This window comes from Uranotaenia lowii, chromosome 3 (assembly GCF_029784155.1).
Source record: "Uranotaenia lowii strain MFRU-FL chromosome 3, ASM2978415v1, whole genome shotgun sequence".
Classification (NCBI taxonomy): Eukaryota; Metazoa; Arthropoda; class Insecta; order Diptera; family Culicidae; genus Uranotaenia; species Uranotaenia lowii.
Window position 1 is genome coordinate 131,426,209 of NC_073693.1, and position 24,496 is coordinate 131,450,704.

At 33.8% G+C, this 24,496-nt stretch overlaps 1 protein-coding gene across 1 annotated transcript in view; it reads right to left on the reverse strand.

Moving 5' to 3' along the window:
* The window catches only part of LOC129757251 (protein suppressor 2 of zeste-like), a 96,043-nt gene that overhangs the window by 23,873 nt on the left and 47,674 nt on the right, over positions 1-24,496 (reverse strand). The window contains exons 3-4 of the mRNA XM_055754411.1: positions 4,390-4,486; positions 3,489-3,704 (exon numbers count right to left, since the gene is read on the reverse strand). Coding sequence (XP_055610386.1) covers positions 3,489-3,704; positions 4,390-4,486 — 313 coding nt within the window. The remainder of the gene's footprint in view (positions 1-3,488; positions 3,705-4,389; positions 4,487-24,496) is intronic.

The following is a 24,496-nucleotide window of genomic DNA, read 5'->3' on the forward strand; positions in this document are numbered from 1 at the left end:
CGGATTTAGTCCTTAACCTTCCGAGTATTCTGTTTATTTTTTTCATAGTTTTGAATCAGATGTATTGCTCAAAATATTTTCATAGTAAATACTCTTGCATTTCCTCTTGCAAACCTCTACTTTTTTCGAAATATGTATGATTTAGCATTTCTTTCTAATGAGTTTTTTCTGGGTTTCTATTTAATGCTGTAAAAATTATATTTATGTAAAATTTTATCATTAAATTAATAAAATATCACCGAAAATGCAAAAAAAAAATGAATCTATTGCTCTTTGATTGACACTATTTTTTTCGAATTTTGAAATACAGAAAATACACCTTGTGAACTATACTGTATAACTCAATAACTGACTTTCTACAGCGTTTGATAAGTGATGCAATTTGATGTTGGACACCCTTTATATTTCAAGATTTTTAGTTTCACAGAATTTCATTTAATACAATTTGACAAAAAGTACATAGAAAATAACCAAATTCAACATCTTGAAAGTGTGTTTCCTCAAAATTTACTTTAATGCACGTGCAGCCCTTTGGCTAAAAGGGCCTCAATAATACTTTTAAATCAGAGCAACGTCTTAAGTTTTCAACACCTTATGAAATGGCAATTTTTTAAAGAGGTTCTTCCATTTTTTTTTTCTTATTTTCGTAATTTGGTAGGCAGTGACATGTTACCTCATTCAACTTAAAATTCGCAGGGATTATTCAAAGTTTATTCATTTATTTACATGGTGTTCCGTATCACGACAAATGGAATTGAATGGATTGAATGGAAAAGTAACATCATGTTCATCTGGACGAATTTTGTAGAACATTTTTCACAAAGAGAAGTATTCTTTTCTTTGCCCACAAACATATCTCATTTCTGAAATTGGGCCCGCCTTTCCCTGGGTCATTACCAAGGTTGTTAAAATGTTATAACAATTTCACAAAGATTTACATATTTTTGATTTATCATTTGTTTTCATATCATTCAACTAGTATTTTTCACATTAATTAAAGAAAATTCGGCAAGATATCTACAAAATAGTAAATCAAAAGAACGATGACACTAAGCACACACTAAACATATAATAATATTAGCAAAGACGATTCTGGGTGATTTTTGAAAAAAAAATTAAATTAAAAAGGGCAAATATGAACAAATTTTAGACATTATTCCAAAACCTGCAAGAGGAAAGTTATAGAATTTTTTCAAATTAATATTTTTATCGAGCAGTATTCAAATTGTATTTAAGAATTCAAAACAATCGATGTTAATTTTTCAATTAATTCTTAATAATGGTTATTGGACACAAAAACTATAATTTTTCAAAGAGGAATTGGAGTTTTTTATTTAATTTAAAAAATAATGTTCTTAGACACGGGTAAAATTTGGGAAGCTTTTAACAATATCTGGGCATCCTGGCCAGATTTGGTCCAACTGTAGTATTTTATTGAATTTATCGGCAACCCGAATGTATCCAAGAAAATCTTAAATAAACGAAAATCAAAGTATAAAGCGATACTCGTCAGCATTCTCCAGCACGATCTACAGTGAAAGATCCACGTATACACCTAAGATGTTTCACTGGAACCGTAAAATTTTCGTTATTGGGTAACTATTCCAACATTACTTTTAGATATTCTATTAATTTTCCAACATCATTTGGAAAATTTGACACATCCGTTATCGTATGAATTTTAAGAATAAATTTTTGAACTATTTGGCCAAATTCTTAATCATTGGCTCAATCGTTTTTTGATGATATTCGACGGCGAATATTTGGCTGACTGAATATTCGGTACATCTCTGGTATTTAGGAGTTAAAGTTTGTTACAAAAAAGTGGCCAAAACAACACGTTTTGCAATGTAAAATCAGTTTTATTTCTCACTGAGTTTTGCCGTAAAATTAACACATTTTGCTTTAAAAGAAATTAAGATCACTATCTCGGACCATGAAAAAAATGGAAACAAAGCTCTTATTAAAATATGCGTTTCAAATTCAATCTTAAATATTTTTTTTAGTTAGTTTTGATGAGTTGAGTTTCTATTCGATTATATTTAGTTTTTTTTTTTTCAAAGTAATAATGACTGATAAAACGAAACATTTTTATAAAGCACTGCTGTCATATTATCCTCTTCAATTTACTAACGATAACGATCGCGAAATTGATGGTTCTATGAGCATCTATTTCTTACAAAAACTTGCACAGAAATGATTTACATATTATAAAAAACTCGCATAAATCTCGCAAAGTTATAATTGATCGTATAACTAAAACTATAAAATTATACAATACAATATCATTTCAGAGATATACATGAAATATCTACCTATGCTAATTTAGTGAAATAAACTTCAATAACAATACCAAAATAACTTAGCTTTAGCCAATTGAAACAATCGATGGATAGATATCCTGCAACAACAAATAGCGATCATATTGAACAGAATTTAAAGTCCAATCAAGTCTAAATGACTTGGATAAACAAATAATCTTAAGTTTTATATGAAAAAGAAGCTTGTTTTTACATCATGATAAATTATGTTATGCTGTTGACTTGTTTTCAGGATGAAGATAAATTTACCGGAAATACCGGTTTTCAACCACTTAAAAACCCGGAATTTTGGTATTCCAAAAATGGTCGGTTTTACCGGTTCCGAAAAAACCGGTTAGTCCACCATACATTTTTTTTTCGAGGTCATTTAAACTGAACGATTTGAGAACGTTGCAGTTGGACAGTTATTGAAAAACTTATCCGGTTCATCTGTGTTCGATGTTTAGTTTTGGGCTCGAACGCGCTAACATCGGCTTAGGAGGCAACTGTCTTGCCAACTGAACTATATCACAAGCCCAAATGGGGTGTATAGTCGAAGGTTCGAAGGTTATTTGGTAGAAGGTTATTCGGACGAACGGATGTTGGGCCAAAAGATTATCAGGCCAAATTTGCGCCTGGTCGAAATGATGTTAGGCTGATTGGTCAGCAGACTTAATGGTAGTTAGGCCAAAATGGTCGTTGGAGCTGTTTATTGTTTTTTGACCCTGGTTTACATGGATACTAGGCCGAATGTCCGTTTAGCCGAATAATTGTTACAAGTGCCGGGCCGATTCTGCTTGATAACCCATTTGGCCGAATGCCTTTCAAGCTAACGATTTTCAGCCGAATTCCAGCCTGAATATGATAAGGCATAGTTTTGAAAAGGTCGTATTTACATGCCTTTTGCACTTGCTCACAATTTTACATTGATTTATGAAACTTTGCTGGTTCTGGTTTAGTAAAATTCTTGTCAAATATACATTTGAATTGCTTTTGTTGATTGTTGATTTTGTTACAATTTGTTTGTGTCCCTTGAATCTCAGTTGAATAATGTTTAAAAAAACCCTCAAAGCATTCTTCATTCCAGAAACGAATCAGAAACAATCGATAGCCCCAGCTATAAGCAGAATTAGCTCCCTTCTCGAAAATATCGATGACTACAACACAGAACGGTAGGAAGGAACATACCTGATAAGCTCTTCCGGTGAGAAGAAATTCTGGTCGTCCAGGTAGCAGTGGTCCGGAGCAGCAAGTGGCGCTTTCCGATTTCCCCCGAGGTCATCTTTGCCGATATGTTGCTGCTGTTGCTGTTGTTCGGCATAAAACTTGGCCGCCCGCTGGTTTTCGGCCCGATGAAGCCCCGGAACAAGTTTGTAAACCAGAGATTTCAGTATCCGATCCGGCCTGCAGAGATGGCACACAAGTTGGGTGAGGAAGCAAAAAAGAGCATACGGGAGATATGAAGAAAAGAGAGAAATGGGATGAGAAATGTTAGCAGAGTGTGGGGTGGCATTTAACATACGGCCGGAATTGCCTCAAGCCGGAATTTTCTCGAGCTCTCTAGCTATCAAGGAGGGGTTGTTTGTTGGAAAGATATGGAATATTAATTTTGCATTGCTCAAATATTCATCACTTTGACAGCGTTTCGTGTTTTTGAACGGGATGGTTTGGAATGGATGAAAGAGGACAGAAGGAAGACAGCAAAAGGACAGGATAACTCAAGTCTGTCATGTCATCGATGGTAACATGCAATTCTCCACCCCTTATTAGTTAACATTTTGTACAAACAAATGGTCCTTACAGCTAGTAGGTATTCAACGGAAGTTGATAATGCATATCAGAAAGACGCCTTGCTCTGCTGTCTACTTATAATTGGAAATTATGAAACGCAGTCAATTTTCACAGGGTAAGATAACGAATTCACAAGCTAAATTGAAATTTTTCATGCCTAAAAAATACAAACTTGCATGGAAAAAAACAACACATCATTTAACGCCATTAAAAAGTAAAACCTTCATCTGTTCCACAACATATTCACAAAAAGGGGACGAGAGAGCAAAGTAAAAAAAAGCCAAGTGTGTCCAATTACCTTAAATTAGCCACCGTGATCGTTTTGTTGTTGTAGGATTTGCATTTGGGACAGTATTTATTGCTTTCCAAGTATCGCACTATGCAGGATCGGCAAACTGTAAGGGTAGAGAGAAAGAAAATGGAGAAAGGGAGAAAATCCGTTAGTAAACATGTGTGAGCTGGCAAAAACAAAGCAAAATACATGAAAGACGATGAATGGCACCACCGTCGGAGCCAGGATTAGCATATGTTCTTTTTCTGCTGTTAATTCTTGCAAACGGCCCCTTTCCCGAGTCGTTCGCAGTCATCCGATGGGTGTGGTTGGACCAAAAGTTTGTTGCCATACCATCAGAAAAAGGAGGTACCGACTAGCTACTTGAGTTGAGTTGGAGCTACCTACCAGGCCTGTGATAAAAAAGGGGGTGAGCTGAAAGTTTTTCTGTCGCCCCGTGTCAGTTAGGGAAGTTATTGGAAATGGAGTTGTAAAAGGCAATTAAGTTTCTCCCTATTCAAACATGAGCTATTCACAGATTTCCCGATGCACTGATTGGACAAGGAACAACATATGGGTAAAGTTACATCACGCTTTAATCTGAATAGTTTAAGAGATATGTATTGCAAATGTGCAAATGTGCAAATTATTAATTTACGGTAGTGACATTTTCCCACTAACGCGCACGTAGACAGTCCATGACATTTTTTATTTCAAACAAGCCGTTGCTATCCTCGAATCACTTTTGTCATGTTATCATTTATTTAAACGAAATTAATTATTGTTTATTATTAATACAATGTAATACGCACTTGAAAGAGCTTGATAATGAAATCTGATCAACCTACATACGGAAAAAATGCATCTTGTACATTCCGGTACTAAAATTTCAGCGCTACAAAATAATCCTGGTTTATTTGGGCTTCTAAGAATCACGGAAAATTAGTTTAAAATTAGGAAACCATCGTTTATATTAATTAAAAGTGGACGACGTTTTAAAGTCCTGTGATCGAAATTCGCGGTAATTGAGTCGAAAGAACAGTTCGTGCGTGATAAAATCATGCGCATTCATCACGACAACAAGGATCTCTCGCATCGTTTCATCGCTAAAACGTTGGGAATCGTGAATTCCACGGTGCCGCGAGTGATTAAGTGATTCGAGGAACGATTGACCACCGATAGGAAGCCCAGAAGTGAAGGAAAATCTATAATTTCACATAATTTTTAGCCAATTTTCGTCACAGAGTCTGTGTTACAGAACACAGAATTTCAGGAATATTCACAAATTTCACAGAATTTTTAAATTTTGGACGATTTTTCCAAAATTCAATTTTTTATGTCAATAGAAATTTTTGGTGATTATCTTTGAATGAAAAAAAATTGAAAAAAATTGGCAATGTTAATTGATTTTTCTTAGGTAAATTGTAAAAGAGACGCATCTTGACATGGCTTTTGAATGAAATTAATGAAAAAAACATCACAGAAAACCGTCACAATTTTTTTTAAATCACAGAAAGTAATGATTTTTTTCATCAAAACAGAATTTTTTTTTCGTCAACCGTGGAGCTGAAGTGGTATGTGGACAATAGGGTCTATTTCGTGCCGAAAATGTTCACTGGACGATTTTGAAGCAGCACCTTCTTAAATGACCTAAGGTAAAGAAGACAGTCGAGGAACTGAAGAAAGTATGGGTTTACATGCGAAGAACGGTTGATTCACAGGTTGTGCAGAATCTTATGGCCGGGGTTAAGGCCATGGTGAAAATAAAATACGAATTAAATGGTAAAATGAAGTTTAATAGTTACATATATTTCAATCCCCGAAAATTCGATGGCACTCGGATGAAAACTAGCGAATTGCGAATTTTGTGAATCAATTTTTTGTGTGACAATTTTATCGTGGACGCCATTTAAAATACGAAAATTCAATAAAATTTGGAAAAATTAAAGCGACCCGTAATTGTTACAACTAACGAGCTTATAGTAAACAAAGAGATGAAATGTCACGATTGGAATTTTTGATTTTCTGTCAGTGTCATTCCAATCGGGCAAAACCAAGCAGTCTGAAAGGCAGCCCTACAGCAGGGTTGCAAGCTTAATATTTCAAAAGGGATCAGATTACGCCTCTTTGTTTACTATAGTTTCTTTAGTTACAACATCCACCCAATTCCACACAATCATGCATGGGTCACATTTTTGCAAGCAAAACGAAACATATCTTGGTTGCTAGCTCATCCCGATTGCCCCTTGACTGTATACTAGCAAAGAATGATCCCAAATGTTTGCTAGAAACTTGTTGATTTCTATGTTGATATTCGGGTGTTGCCATGGACTTCTATGTGACTATAATTGTGAGCAATTTGATTTTGATTTGATATTCGTTTATTTGAAAGGGTGCCGTGCGCTATTCCGATTAAGCACCCTGAGCAATTTGAATAACAACTGTTACGGGCTACCATTTTGACTCATAACAGTGGTTTGGAAAAACGTTGATTGTTTCGGTGAACAATGTTTTTTTTTTAACAAAATTGAAAATAAAAACATAATTGAACTCAAAAAGGAAGTATTGAATCTAGGTCAGGCAATTAGAAACTCGCTGCAGCATTTTTTTATTTTTCGGCAAAAAACTGAGCACTTTTTGGAAAGAGTTGTAATCGTTTCAGATATAACTCGTACCGGAACCAAACAAATCAACAAAACCATTGTTTCATAGATAAGGTATGCTCAGTTTGGTAAAATTTGCAAACCTGTCCAATGGAAAACTGAAGATTGATCACTTTTTCATTTTTTCGATTATTTTTTCTGTTAAGGGGAAAATGCCATGTATTATATTTTTAAAACCAGTACTTGACTCCTATGAACGTAAAATATGGTTGCAGAAATTTATTAGACTATTTTCAATTTGATTTAAAAATCGATTTCATGTCTGTTCAGAATTTGATGCTTTGAGGTAACATTGATCAGTCTCTATTTTAATGGTTTTTACGTGTTTTCTTGATCATAAAGGATACAAAACATCTTCATAATATTCACAAATGCTAGTTCATCAATTTTTACATGCTTTTTTACATTTTATTTTAAAAACATTTATAATTGAAAAAAAAAAACATTGATGCTGCATACATTTAGGGGCAAATATTATAACAATTGCTTAATAGTTTAAGCTTCAAAATACGAATAAAATTGTACCTTCACACATTCCCCTAGGCCCTCCCATTATTCCATTTTCACTTTTTCTTCAATGCTAAAAATTTGATATGGTTCCTATCAATTTGCCCAATATGGGCTTACTCTTGGATAATGTCCTTATTTTTTAAATATCAATGATTTATTATTAAATGACTATAAAATAGCTTTATAACTATACATATACAAAGAAAAAAGTTCTTAATAATACTTTTTGGTTTCATCAGAAGAGCGGATTGTTTTCGATCCTTGGAAAAATAGATATTTTAAGATTTTGAAATTACATTTTCACTAACAGAAATAAATTTCAAATACAAACCAAATTTTGCCAATTTGATACTCAGTTTAAAGGCTTTCAAAGGTAGAGAACAGTTTAAAAATTCAAATAATTGACTGAGTTATTCATGATAATGTGGAGAAACTAATTGCTGGTCAAAGTATCAGCGGTGATCAAAGTTACCCCGTTTTATGGTACCTGTTCAGCAGTGGTTTTAAAATGTAAGTTTATTCAGGAAATCTTTTTGATATCTCACAACTTTTTTTTCTGTTTCAAATTTTTAAAATAATTATACCTACTGTAAGCAAGATTCCTTCCGTTGAACTGGTGGCACTATATTTTGTGGGACGAATTAGATGTTAAGCAGGATGCCATTCATAAAATCATATGGGATGGATTCGATAATGACAATTAAACATTTTATCCGTTTCTCTGGACCAGGTAAATTTCTAAACATTAAGATAATTAATTTATTTATAATTGTTTTTTTTTTTCAATTTCAACAGGATTTTACAAGCTGCGTTGCAGAGCTTCCAAAATGAAGTGTGTTTGGCAATTTACATTTTTCGAAAGTGTTGGTGCCAAAAGATAGTGACAATAAATTTAATTATGTGTCAAATTTTATTTTATTTTCATTACAGTTTAAACCAACAATAATAGAAAGGAAAAATAAAAAGTGTAATCGATTCAAATTTGATTTCGATACTAACAGGTTTCTCGGAGCTTCCGTCTTCACATCGGGTTGAACTAATAAAAAATTCACGTAAATTGTAGGCGAAGTTCCTAATGCATCAATTCTTATTAGAGAGTGTTTACCTTTTTTTTGTACAAATTACGTGAAAATCAATTGGATAAAAATGATGTAGCTTTTCACGTAGCCGCTACGTGCAGATTATTTTGCGTGTGCAAAGCTTGATATTTGATCAACAAACACCCAAATTAACAGCTTCGTTCAATGGTTGATAAAAATCGGTTTCAACTGGTTTCTGTCAACTGGTAGATATTCAACGAGTCAATGTTTTGGTCGAAACTAGTCAGGTCGTTGTTCAATGGAGTCAGTTGAAACAAGTCTAAACCAATCCAACTCGGCAACAAGATTCGTTTCGACCTGGTAGAAATCGGTCGAAGTCAATTAGAAAGAGACAGGTAATCAGCTATCAATCCATTTCTACTTGTTTCGACCCGTTTCGACCAGACTTCATGAACAGACTTAACGAACATATGTGGTGAAAGGATACGTTAAATGACGAATGCACTATGGGGCAGTTCCATACAATGAGGCGGCAAAAAGTATTTTTAGGTTTTTTGGAGTCTTTTGTAATATTTGAAAATTTTATCTAAAAATTACTGTTTTATCTAACTTAAAATAAATTAGTACAAATATTCTTTATAAATAAATTATGAAGTAGGATGCAAGGTGTTATTTTTTACCCTGCTTTTTATTTATTTGAAAACCGGTTTTTGAACTAATTGGTCATTAAATGATAAATATCATCAAGACATTTTATGAAACTCATGAAAAAAATGTGTGAAATGATTGATCAATCAAGAGAAACATTTTTTTGACAAATCATTATCACTTTGTAGAATTTATACTCACTAATGGGTAAAAATTAACCATTTGCATGACATATTCAGCTTTATTTGACAATAACTCAAAAAACGGTGTATTGGGGTGCCTGGAATCTCTTTCATTGTAATTTTAGGACCTTAAACTAGATCTTGATAGTGAAAAGAGTATGGGGCAATGCGGGGCTTTTTTTGGCAAGGCTTTAAAGTTTTTGAATTTTGAAAAAAATTATTATTTACTCATTTTAATCTAATTTAGTGTATATAAATTTTTAATAGTTCAAATGAAAGTTTTTAATATAAGCTTTCATATGGTGTACTTCAAATTAAAGAAAAAATGATTTCCATAGAAATATATGTGATTTAAATTTTTTTCTTCATCATATAAATTTTTCAATTTTTCAAAGTCTGATGTCTGTGGTGCGTTCAGTATCCAATATAATGAGTTAAAAAACTGGGAATATTTTAGTCAAATATGAAGTTATTAACTAGTAAAAATGAAAAAGCGATCCGATAAAGTTCAGTTTTTGACGTTTTTCGGCCTCAAACCTCCTAGGGGAATGGTTGGGGAGGGGGGAGGACTGTAGATGACGAAAAGTGCTCAAAAAATGACGAAATATTATGTTATTGATAATAATAATAGTTGTTTTTGTAGAAATAAAAGGAAAAAAGTTTGGTTTTGGTAACACATAATGTTTGGGCGTGTTGCAAAAATCGAACGGGGTCTGTACTTCTCTTTTAGAAAAAACTCAGGGCAATTTGGTGGATTCAGCTGATTCAAAATCAGCAAAACTTTAAAAGTTTTGTGCCACCTCAAAACGTGTTGCAAAAATGTAATACTGTACTGGTAAAGTAACCAAAACTTCTTCAATTTTCAACCGATTTTGATAAATAACCACTTGAAATCTTTGTTTTGAATTGATATTTAAGGCCAATAGAAATTCAGATTTTTTTAAATGTTACCATCGAGTCTAAAACTTTCGCTGATATTTAAATCTAAGTTCAAGTACTTTTTTAATTTTTCCAAAATTTCATGTTTGGAGGATAACTTAAAAACTGTTCTACTGAGATTTTTTTTGAATTTAATTTTCGGATTCAGCGCCCAATTTTACATTAAAAATAAAGGTCGGTCAATAAAGCTCACGATTTTTTTTTCAAATTTTGTAAACCAGTGGAATCGATTAGTCTAGTTCGTAGGTTGCGAAGCCAACATACCAGAGTATTTTTTCAACTATTTAAAAACAGCGAAACACAAAGTTTTTGTTTTGAAAATTGTTGTTTTTTCCACAGGAGCAGAGTCTTGGCAAACCATTATTTTTTTTTACAAAACAACCAGCAAATACATACATAAATCTGCTAGGGATCTTACGAGCTCTGGAACTACCTTACATTGATTTTTCAAGGTTACCACTACATATCGATATCTAGTTCAAAATGTTGGAACCCGACGAAAAAGTTTTGCATGCGAATATAATTTTAGAACTTTGAGCAATTCAATGGTGTAAATGGTTCAATGATTTCTGAGATATAAAGCTCAAGATTTGGCGCTCCCACTTTTTTTTCTCGACGGTCCATGGTGTAACTCAAGCTTACCAGGTTTCCCTGTTTTATCCGGGTTTGCCCGGATATTTAATCCACAAATTGAGAACAGTTCGGTTTGATTTTTTAATCAAAAAAATCATGGAAGGTTTTTTGGAAGTTTAAAATACGATCGAAAATCTGCTGATGAGTTCTGATGATTTTTTTTTAAATTTTTGTTTAGTTATTCCTGGGTTTTGACCCAATTCACCCGGATATTGACCAGATTTTGAGTTGAAATTTTTGAAATCGAATGACCGGATTTTGCCAGGTTTGCAAAAAAAAAATTAAACTAACTAAAACACCCGTTGCCCGTTGGTCATTTGAGCGTTGAGTATATCATTAAGACAATTATGTCAGATGATTTTTTCAAATAAACAAATAATCATCACTTAACTATGCAACGATATAAATCTAAATGATGTTTAGTTAATTTTTCTGCTGTCTTTTGAAGGTTATATTCTCTGTTTATAAGTTCAATAAACAAATTTTTAGAAAGCAATATGACTCCTACCTTATCAAAACAATTTTAAAAGTTATTGTTATCTAAATGTAACTTTTATAAATTTCATTAAGGTTGTAGCTTCCAGGTTGAGAAATCTGTTGAAAGTTTTTATTTTATATATATTAGTTTGAGAACTTGTTTATCTTCTCCATAAGTCATCAATGTAGCGAAATTTCACTTTCTCTAATGACTCGACGTAGTCCATCAACGTTATAGATGGCGCCCCTTCAATAACGGGAGGGATCCCGGCAGCAATAACGCGATCAATTTAGCGAGCGCCTCATTAGGCCACCTGTGGGGTTGTAAAATGTGCAAAAAAGGTACCCAAAGCCAATAAATATTACCACTATATTGACACCCATTCCTTAATCACCTTCGTTTGCCTTGAAGCGAAAAAAGTTGAAAAAATAAAAGTACAACGACTCTTTAGCAGCAAGAAAACGCAAAACAAAACAACAAAAACCCGACTGAACTCTTCGCGCTCTCCGGCAAGATTGTCCTTCTTTTATTTGTCTGTTTGTTTTCCATCTATCTTCCTCATAACGAAAAATAACACCCCAAATCGCCTTCGAAACGTCCCATAAATAAACATTAGTGTGTTCGGCCGCCCGTTTCTCGTACTACGGCCTTCTTTCGGCCGATGCGAAGAGAGTTTGTGCAGGCCCCTGAAGTGAGAAAAGGACGTGTTAAGGTAGGATTAAGTTTTTATTTTTGAGATTTGTAAACTTCAAATTCTATTTTTAATTTATCGACACCTGTTTTTTAAATTTAAAGTTCAATTGATAGCGCTTTGCCAATGGGATATCACATATTATTCAATGGCTGTTCAGAAATTCTTCGGATCCAAAATTATAAAATTAACTGAAATTTCGGCAAACATCGCAATCGAAACAGTGGAAAAAGATACCGATATTCTACAAAATAAAATTTCAACTTCAACAATATATTTGAGGTTGAAACGGGCTAAGTCTTTAAAAACTTTTACTTAGACAAGCACTAGGGACCATTGTTCGGGCATATTAGCAAACTAGCTAAAACCATTTTTATTTTTGCTCAAAAAAATACCCCAACAAGGACACCCGCACCGAACCTGAATACACAAACTCTAGAAAGTTGCATAAATTCAGGATTAGGTAGGTCGAATAATAAATTTAGCAAACGGAATCTACAACGATTTGTTGAAGTTTCGTCGCTCGTTTCGTCCGTCCATCGGACCAAATATAAGGTGCCGGATCTGTGTCGGTTTCGGGAAGCCAGAAAGAAGGTCGTTTGGCGCACTGGTCATTTCGTCACGTTTTGTGTCGTCGTCGACGTAGCTCGGTTAGGAATTTGTTTTTCGGTCCTCCGGTCGGTTTTTTTTTCTCGTGTTTTCTCCGTTGACCGATTTGGACACAAAACAATACCTACATGAGCCGAAAGTGAAGCGGGCAAATAGTGCCGAGGAATGAAAATTGCACCCAGGAACCATAAATTTTGTTGAATAATTACCGGCAAAACTTGGACAATGCCACCAGATTCTGTTTTGCAATTTTAGTTGACCTCCAATGCAAAAACTTTGTTTCTTTTGAAAGTTGAAACTAGAAGCAATCATTGACTAGGCATTCCTTTAAATAAAGCTTAGTTCTTTTAGAAATGGGACACTTTCTTTTGCTTATAGCTCGTTAACTAGTAATCGGACATTCAAAATTTTGACAGCATTTTGCTGCCTGTGAAAAGTACTATCCGACCTATTTTTTTCAAAATTTTAAATTTACGCGTTTTTGAGATATTTACGATGCAAGAAAAAATGGAAAAAATAATTTTGCACACTTTCCTTCAAAATCCATCATAATCGAATTGATGGCTGACAAAACCGTTGACTATTCAAAGAATTAATGTGTGTGAGTGGTGGAAAAGTATGCAAACACTGTCAAAAATGTCCACAAAGTTCAAATCAAGCATTGAGGTGAAAAACATGATCAACAACTATGATTAAGGGTCATCTGGAAAGTCAAGTCTCATACCAGCATTTTTAATTTGGAATAAGCGAAAAACTAAGGGTGGATCGCTGAAATGTCCAAAAAAAATTTCTCCGATAAGCTGAAAGTGTTGCCTTGTTATGAGTCAATCAAACCCAACCTCAAAAAATAATTTTTTGCTACTTCCAGAACTCGTAAGCTGTACAGCCAGCACAGAGACAATGGGAAAGATGATGTTTGATTAACGACAAAACTTATGAAATACCCTATTTACAACAAATTCCAGCATTTGAATCCTATACCATGTCTGCTCGTGGCAAGGTCCCGAGCATATCAAAGAATGTATTTGCTAGTTGTTTTGTATAAAATAAAATAATTTGCCCAAATTCTGCTCCTGTGAAAAAAAAAAAAAACAACAATTTTCAAAACGAAAACTTTGCTTTTCGCTGTTTTTTAAAGCCTAAAAAGAGTAATCTTGTATGTACACTTCACAACCTCCGATCTATACTAACCAATTATACTTGAACTTCAATCTAATGATGGTTTCACTTCGTTATTGTCAGATTTTGCCAGCGGAATTTGCATTAAAAACGCTTTAAAGTTGCTAAAAATAATCAAGTTTTGTTTATTTCGAAACAGCTTTATCACTAAATTGCCCTCAGTTTCTTTTAAAAGAGAAGTATTCAACCGAAAAGTAGCAGAAATTAAAGGAGAAGGTTGTAGCAATCTAAAATTCAGATAAGGCGAAGTATAAGTTTGAAAAACTGATCAATATCATGAATGAAAAAAGTGTGCGCCAGCCGATGGGAGGTACCAAGAATAAAGTACATTTTTTTCTTACAAAAAAAGATAAATATTTTTTTTCAAATTTTTTCATGAATTATCATAAGATTACCTTCATTTCCTCCATAGAAAGTATTTAGATCAAACGAATGGTTTTCGAGATACACGCATTCGTAACTGTCCCATTTCTAAAAGAACTAAGCTTTAGTGTTTAAAAATAAATTTCAACATTAACAATTGAACAACGCGTGACGCGACATAACAACCTGTTTATGACGGTCGCCATGTAAACATCGGCGAATGAACAACCATGTTCATTCTTCTGTTTCCATGGCGACCGTCATAAACAGATTGTTATGTTGCGTCGCGTGTTGTTCAATGTCGTTTTTTTTTGTTCTGTAGAACTGAGCCTGATTATGGTTTTTAGGAAAAAAATTTCATTCTTTAAAGGAAATTTTCCTCTGAAAAACTTTGTTGAAGACCGTAACTTCGTATCCTATCAAGCAAATAAGTTATTAGCTGTTGAAAAAGGGTAGGTATGTCTTTTTGCATTGAAAATGGCTTTTTATGAGTTCTCAGCCAAAAGCAAACGACACATTCCACCCGGGTGCGTACATCTGGTTCAAATTTTACGAAGCCGACAACTCTTAAATAGACCACCTTCCAAATCCAGACCAACTGCGTTCCAGTAGCAAGCAAGTAAACCAACCAAAACAAGCCAGCAGAAAAAAGCGGAAACAGCTCTGTCAAAACTAATCAACGGAAACGTGTGATAATCATCAGTCGCGTTAATCTCTGTCCCCCATCATCATCGACATCGTCGACTTCGTAGTCATCAACATCGTCATCGTTGGTAGATATGATTTCGTGTGCTCCGCGTGTTTGTTGAAGAAAAAGCAAATGAGTAGGAAGAGTGTTCGTCTCTTTCCACTTCTTTTGGGTGGCTGTAGGAAATTCATTTTTCAATCTACTCCCATACCATTATTTGGAACCTCGATTCGGATTATAACTGAACACGCTCAACGGGAGAGGAAGAAAAAGTATGAAAAAACCCACCAACCCACCGCGATGTCAGTCCGCGGCAAACTTATTCCCGATCCATCCATTCATTCATCCATCCATCCATCCTAGGAAGAGGGTAGTGATTTTGGAATTCCATCGAAGAGAATTCTTCCCGAAAGGTGTCGGGAAAAGCCCTGTGTGATTGAAAAAGGTTGTGACGAACATGACCTCACTGATGATGATGATGATGATTGAGAGAGGAACTTAAATAATTCGAAACGTCAAGGAATGGGGTAAATATTTCCTGAGGAGAAGAATTTGAGCATGGCTTTAAATTTCATTAGATATGCTATCTTTACAGTACCTACAAATACGTCCTGACGTTTGCTTTCAGGTCGTTTACAATATCAAAAGAATGAAAATAAAAGCACAATAAAAAAGAAAATCAGAAACACTATAATAGCTTTTTGTTACCTTTAAAAACATTTCATTGCATTAATTTCCATTTCATTACATTTTATAACATTTCATTACATTTCATAACATTTCATTACATTCCATTACATTTCATTACATTCCATTACATTTCATTACATTCTTTTACATTTCATTACATTCCAATACATTTCATTACATTTCATTACATTTTATAACATTTCATTTTCATAACATTTCATTACAGTTCATTACGTTTCATTACATTTCATCACTTTTCATTACATTTCATTTCATTACATTTCATTACATTTCATTACATTTCATTACATTTCATTACATTCCATTACATTTCAGTTCATTACATTTCATTACGTTTCATTACGTTTCATTACATTTCATTACATTTCATTACATTTCATTACATTTCATTACATTTCATTACATTTCATTACATTTCATTACATTTCATTGGGCTTGTGATATAGCTCAGTTGGCAAGTCTGTTGTCTCCTGAGCCGATGTCCGCGAGTTCGAGCCCAAGAGTAAACATCGAACACAGTTGTACCGGATAAGTTCTTCAATAACGATCCGCCAACTGCAATGTTGATAAAGTCGCGAATGCCATAAAGATGGTAAAACGACTATAATCGAAACATAAAAAACATTTCATTACATTTCATTACAATTCATTACATTTCATTACATTGCATAACATTTCAATGCATTTCATTACATTTCATTACATTACATTTCATTACATTTCATTACATTTCATTACATTTCATTACATTTCATTACATTTCATTACATATCAATACATTTCATTACATTTCATAACATTTAGTTTCATTACATTACATTTCATTACATTTCATAGCATTTCATTACATTTCATTTCATTTCATTATATTACATTACATTTTATAACATTTTATTACACTTCATTACATTTCAATACATTTCATTACATTTCAAAACATTTCATTACATTTAATTTTAATATGGCATTTTTTGTGCTGCTCGTTTTATGACGGTTTATTAATGGTCATGCAAAATGCCTGCAAATGAAATTACCGGAAAAATAATGAATGATACAATGACTACAAGATTGCTCAGGCGTACCACAGGGCAGCAATCTTGGGCCACTCCTATTTGCGCTTTTCTTCAACGACGTGTTGCCGATTTTACCGAATGAATGCCGACTAGGTTATGCGGGCGATCTCAAACTCTTCCACAAGATTAGGACTGTTGCTGATTGTTTGATACTACAAGATTGTATTAACATGTTTACAAACTGGTGTGAATTGAACCATTTAACTATCAGTATTCCAAAGTGTGCAATTATGTCGTTCACACGAAAGCCTAGTCCCATCTCGTGGATTTATCAAGTAGCAAGTGTCCCAATTGAAAGAGTGTTTTCCTTCAAAGACCTTGGAGTCATTCTTGATGAAAAAATCACTTTCCACCAGCATTATCATAGCCAAAGCCAACAGAAATCTTGGATTCATCACCAGAATTTCAAAGGACTTTAGAGATACATACTGTCTAAGATATCTGTACTATTCCTTAGTGCGATCCGGCCTCGAAACAGCTTCTGTCGTCTGCAGCCCTTATACGACATATTGGACGAAACGTATCGAAGCAGTTCAATCGAGATTCGTCAAATTTGCCCTGCGACATTTACCTTGGAACAATCCCGAGGCACTTCCGGACTGCAAACATCGCTGCTTGCTGATTGGAATGGAAACGCTAGCTGAAAGGCGCATAATTGGACGAGCTGTCTTCGTGAAGAAACTCATCGACGACATTGATTGTCCAGCGTTGTTGCAGCAAATTAACTTGAGCATCAGACCCCGGCTCTTCAGAGGAAGTGAATTCCTGCGAATTGGATTCCAGCGGACTAATTACGGCCAACAGGAACCACTCCGTGCCATGTCCAAGGTGTTTAACGATTTTTATAACCAATTTGAATTTCGTATGACAACTAATGTGTTTAAGACAAAAATAAGGAAAAGCGGTCAGTTAACTAACTTAATGATTATTTGATTGATGAAAGTTTTGTTAGTATAATGTACAGCTTAGAGGTAGTTTAAAAATCATGTAGACAATATTGTCCGATGGAATACAAATACAAATACAATACAAATACAATACAAATACAATACAAATACAATACAAATACAATACAAATACAATACAAATACAATACAAATACAATACAAATACAATACAAATACAATACAAATACAATACAAATACAATACAAATACAATACAAATACAATACAAATACAATACAAATACAATACAAATACAATACAAATACAATACAAATACAATACAAATACAATACAAATACAATACAAATACAATACAAATACAATACAAATACAATACAAATACAATACAAATACAATACAAATACAATACAAATACAATACAAATACAATACAAATACAATACAAATACAATACAAATACAATACAAATACAATACAAATACAATACAAATACAATACAAATACAATACAAATACAATACAAATACAATACAAATACAATACAAATACAATACAAATACAATACAAATACAATACAAATACAATACAAATACAATACAAATACAATACAAATACAATACAAATACAATACAAATACAATACAAATACAATACAAATACAATACAAATACAATACAAATACAATACAAATACAATACAAATACAATACAAATACAATACAAATACAATACAAATACAATACAAATACAATACAAATACAATACAAATACAATACAAATACAATACAAATACAATACAAATACAATACAAATACAATACAAATACAATACAAATACAATACAAATACAATACAAATACAATACAAATACAATACAAATACAATACAAATACAATACAAATACAATACAAATACAATACAAATACAATACAAATACAATACAAATACAATACAAATACAATACAAATACAATACAAATACAATACAAATACAATACAAATACAATACAAATACAATACAAATACAATACAAATACAATACAAATACAATACAAATACAATACAAATACAATACAAATACAATACAAATACAATACAAATACAATACAAATACAATACAAATACAATACAAATACAATACAAATACAATACAAATACAATACAAATACAATACAAATACAATACAAATACAATACAAATACAATACAAATACAATACAAATACAATACAAATACAATACAAATACAATACAAATACAATACAAATACAATACAAATACAATACAAATACAATACAAATACAATACAAATACAATACAAATACAATACAAATACAATACAAATACAATACAAATACAATACAAATACAATACAAATACAATACAAATACAATACAAATACAATACAAATACAATACAAATACAATACAAATACAATACAAATACAATACAAATACAATACAAATACAATACAAATACAATACAAATACAATACAAATACAATACAAATACAATACAAATACAATACGAGTGTTGAGTAAAAAGGTCCAAAAACAATCTATCATTAATCCAAGATGGCGACTTCCGCTTTTATTTTCAAAGCTGTAAAGAACTGAAAGTATCATGAAACCTTCACAATACGGTTATTAGGTGAAAGTAATGAACGAGTAGAAGTTAAATTTCGTTGTCCGTCTCCATCTTAAATTCCAAGATGGCGGCTTTCACTCAATTAGTTGAAAGAGATCAACCGGTAGAAGTCGAATTTCCTTATCTGACGCCATCTTGAAATCCAAGATGGCGGCTTCCGCTGAACTTTAAAATGTTGAAATTGACTTAAAATCGCATGAAACTTGTATTTCAAGTTGACGTCTGATAGTGAAATTTGATTTCTCTTGGTTTAGCCTGTTACCCAATACCCGTATTGAGGAGGATTTGAAGCATATACAGCACAACCAATTCTTTTTTATTCAAAAAGTCTGTTCTCATTTACTGTACTAATTATTAACTACACAGATATGCGGAACTCACCCTAAGCGTGTAATCGATTAGCTTGAGAGAGAAACGTTAAATTTTAGCTTTATGTGATCATCATAAACCATTACAAAACTAAGTAGCCATTTATCGGACCATAAAAAGCTACGGAGCAATCGAAGGGCACAAAATGGATTTACAATGCAAGTATTTGAAAATATTTTTTCAGGCCTATTTTTCATCAATTCTATTATGATTGCCCATTTATTTTAAGATACTATTTCTTACACATTTTGCCTAAAATCTTGACTGGCAGTAGAAAAGATGCTCATAATATGGTTAAAACATTGGTGTTTTGGCTATTAATTTTACCAGATCATATCTCAATAATGCAAATATCATTCGTCAACCATCATGGTTGCTGGAAAAATAAAAAAAAATCCGAGAACTCACAGAATCGAAAAAAAAAACAAAAATTGCTAACATGTTTAAACATAACTTTTTGAAAGCTTTGGTGACCAAAATTTTAAAGCATGATGATTGGTCATAAAGTCATGATACGTTTCCAGTTTATCTGTGTTTCTAGGACAGGGCAAAATAGACAGATTTTGGCTTTATTAGAGTTATTAGGCTCTGGCGCTATTGCATTTGATTATTGAAATAATACAAACAATAGAATGAATAGAATAATTAGAATAAACAGAATAAATCTAATGAAGAGAATAAATAGAAAAAAAAAAGAATTTATACCCAATTTAGGTGAGAATTAAAGCGTTATCATTCTTCTCAAGCTAACAATATTCAACGTCAAACAAAAAAAAAACCTGAAAACATTTTTATAGCACCATTTAAAGTTGTTTTATTTCCCGGTCGCCGAATTGGTCCGGCATTTTTTTTTTTTGCTGTTTCTTTCCGTTCTTCCTGCTTCCAACCGTACCCAGCAATCTTTCGCGCAAGTTGAAAGGTGGACGCCAAAATTACCATAAAAACGTTGCCCTCCCCAAATCATAACTGCGGGGACTTGATAAAGTCGCTTCCTCATTAAATTTTCGCGTGGTTCACCTTCACGCTGAGTATTTGGGCATTGAAACTGTCGGAATTCGCAGAATTAGGGGAAGTCATGTTGGGAGCTTGAACCTCTCACCTGTATCTTTTTTTGTGTTTTTTTCTACTTTACTCGTTTGAAGGTTGGGATCCCGAGGGAAAGTGCGTGAGAAAAAAGCGATGACTCTTTTACCTGTTTTTTTCTTCTTCTTTTACTCTTTTCTACCCCAACATCTTTCTTCATTTTTTATTTCCTCGCTTGTCGATTTGTTTGTTTTCATCTTCTGAGTTTACTGGACTCGGAAGCTTTTCGGCTTTGTGTTTGGTCCAGCAGTAAACGGTAATCTCTCAGAACTATGAAGTTGTGTGTTTTTTTTTATTAATCTGTTTTCGCCAAGTTCATCGTCGTGTTTTTCCTCCGTTATCGAATTCTACATTCGGTTGAGCGCTTCAGCAATGAATGAAGTGGCCGGCCAGTCAAATTGAATTTTATTCTTAGTTTTGTTCCTTCCCTCCTACCCTTTTGTGTTTTCGTGTTGCCGGTCATAAATTTGTATAAATTAGGTTTAAATACGGTAGCTTGATTAATTAATTATGCGGATAGTGGCAGCTCGGCCCATCAATTGGAAGAACTGAGACGGATACCAGCCGAGATTTAGTATTCCGAATCCGAAGCCGAATCGGAATTTGAAATTCAGCTGTTGATTGTTGAGTCCCCGCGGCAAAATGTTGGTGATGGTACTCGTAAATATCGAATTTATATTCAATTGATGCTGCCTGCGCCTTAATTTGTTCTAATAGAGCCGGCATTTGAAAGTTTGATTTTCTCACCTTTATCTGGGCGATTTGTAATGACAGTCTGCTTCCCTAATATGGACAGAGAGAATGCGATATTTGATTTAAACCCTCAATCAGAGAAATATCTTTTTCATCATAAAATGTTGGTTGATCTTCAAAAAGAGTGTGTTGTTTAACAGCAAATGTTCATTAGACATTTTTTTTTAAATCATTCAAAAACGCAAGATATTCCATGAAATTTCATGAAATCATTTTAGTAACATTGAAGTCTCAGCAATTAATCAGTAACTTTTTTTTCTTAATTTCGCATTACATTACATTATATTACATAATATTACAGTACATTACAGTACATTACATTACATTGCATTACATTACATTACATTACATTACATTACATCACATTACATTACATCACATTACATTACATAACATCACTTTACATTACATTACATTACACTACATTACAGTGAGGGGCAAAATAAAGTTTCCAAATAATTTTTTTATCATTTCTTTTATTTTTCTGGTTAAAATTCACCGAAAACACATCGTAATCATTTTTATAATATTGTTTATTATGTTCTTTTTAATTTTTGTTAAAGCTGCGCTGTTAAAAAAAGAAAGTTTTTCTGATAGAAAAAAAAAACAATTAATATTCCAAAAAGAAAATGGGCAAAATAAAGTGTCCAACTCAAAAATCAATATAATTTCGATAAGTTTCCATCGCGAGGCCCCTCGAATTTGTTTGTTTTGTGTATTTTGACGTTTCATAAACAACTGGCTTGGCTCTGGAGTATTCAAACAGATGTCTACATTCAAATAAGTTGTAGAATATGGAAAACGCATAAATTTCTGGTTCCATTCCGTTGTCCATCCGGAAACTGGTTGTTCGTGATGTGAATAACGGTCAAACGCACCGGGAAGTGGCCAAGCACTACGAAATCAGCAAGACAGCGGTATCAAAAATCATGAAGAAGATGAAAACGTTCGGATCGGAGATGGATCGCCCAGGAAGAGGACTGAAGCCCAAGACAGATGCCAGAACGGACAAGAAAATCATTCTTGAAGAGAAGAAAAACGCAATAATAACGATCCGGCAGATACAGGAAGAGCTCCAATTTTCGGTATTGCGTTGTATAGTCCGTCGCCGCATCCATGCAAAGGAGTACCATAGAAAGATCGCAGTGAGAAGGCCTTTCATTAGCCAGGTGAACAAGGCTAAGCGGCTCAAGTTCGTCAAGGAACACGCCGATAAACGGCTCGAGTACTGGAAAACATTGTTGTGGGCCGACGAATCCAAATTTGAGCTATTCAACCGGAAGAAACGGGATCATATGTGGCGCAAGTCGGGTGGAAGCTCCAAGATCACCATATCCAAGGAACAGTCAAGCTCGGAGGAGGTGACGTGATGGTGTGGGGGTGCTTTTCTTGGGGTGGGGTGGGCAATTCGGTAAAAATTGACGGAATCATGACAGCTGAGTCATATTCCAATATCCTGCGGGAAAACCTCGAGGTATCCCTCATCAAGACGGGCCTCTAAGAGCGCTTCGTTTTACAGCAGAATAACGATCCGAAGCATACGGCCAATCTGATGAAGTCATTTTCCCGTTTCTGCAGCATCAAACCCCTTGTATGGTCCCCACAAAGTCCTGATCTGAACCCCATGGAAAATCTGTGGGCCATTCCCTATGCTCTGATTGATAAGACTGGTGCGACAAATTAAAAATACTTATTTTGATGCCATGGAGCATGCGTGGGAGGAACTCGACCCACAACACTTGCACAACCTTGTTGAAAGTATACAGAAGCACTTGTAGGAGGTGTTGAAGGCCGAAGACGGCCATACCCATTATTAAATCGTTCTTGTTTGCCTGCAGTTTGAATCAATTTGGAGCTGTACCGATCTGGACACTTTATTTTGCCCCTGTTTTTTTTTTTGGAATACTAACTGTTTTTTTTCTATCAGAAGAACTTTTTTAACAGCGCAACATTAACAACAATTGAAAAGAACATAATAAACAATATTTAAAAAATGATTACGATGCGTTTTCGTTGAATTTTAACCAGAAAAATAAAAGAAATTGAAAAAAAATAATTTGGACACTTTATTTTGCCCCTCACTGTATATTTAATTAAATTATACTACACCACATTACCTTACATTACAATACATCTAAGACCTGTAGCACAATACAGAAAAATTTGAACTAGATTAAACGACAGATGGTTTTTTAAAACAACATCACCTAAAATTAACCGCTTTTACAGGCCCAAATTACATAAGTTAGACGAACACCCTCAATGTGGGAAGAGAACTTCAAAATTCTTATGATCTAAATAAATACAGCAGAAATTTTCAGTAGACAAATATTTCATGTTGCAGAGTCATTTTATATCTTTTGTTCCAAGCTTCAATCAGTTGTCTTAGATTTCTGGATTTCTCTATTTTGTACCAAACATCAGAAGAATACTCCCCTCCGCAGGAAAACCCGAAATCCCAGTGCGTCGTTGAGAGAATAAAAACCTTACCCAAAAACCAATAAAGTGTGGAAAAAATATGCTGGCGCAAATAGGTTCGAAACCACCATACAAGACGAAGAGAAGTTCTCTGTGTGTATTCGTTATCGCACACATTTTTCCATTTTATTAAATCAAAGTCAATCCTATATCTTTTCATCCCTCTTTTGGGATTTGTTGAGTTTGCATGTGCTGGTTCCTGCGTTCGGAAGTCTGAGCGTGTGCTATTCTGCGGCGTGGGTGGCAACGATGACGCTATCTTTACGTCTGCAGGCCACGTTCCGGTGATTGAAGCCACCCATCTTAATATTTAGGTAAGTAGATGTGTGCGATATTGGTTGGTAGGAAGAGGACAATGACGACACGGTGGAAATGGTGTGTGAGGATTTGTTGATACAATAAAATATGTGATTTGATTAGGAGCGACCGGTATCGGTTTTCAGCTCTGCTTGTCCAGAGAGGGGTTCAATTTTGTGGTTTTCGGTGTAAATCGGATGG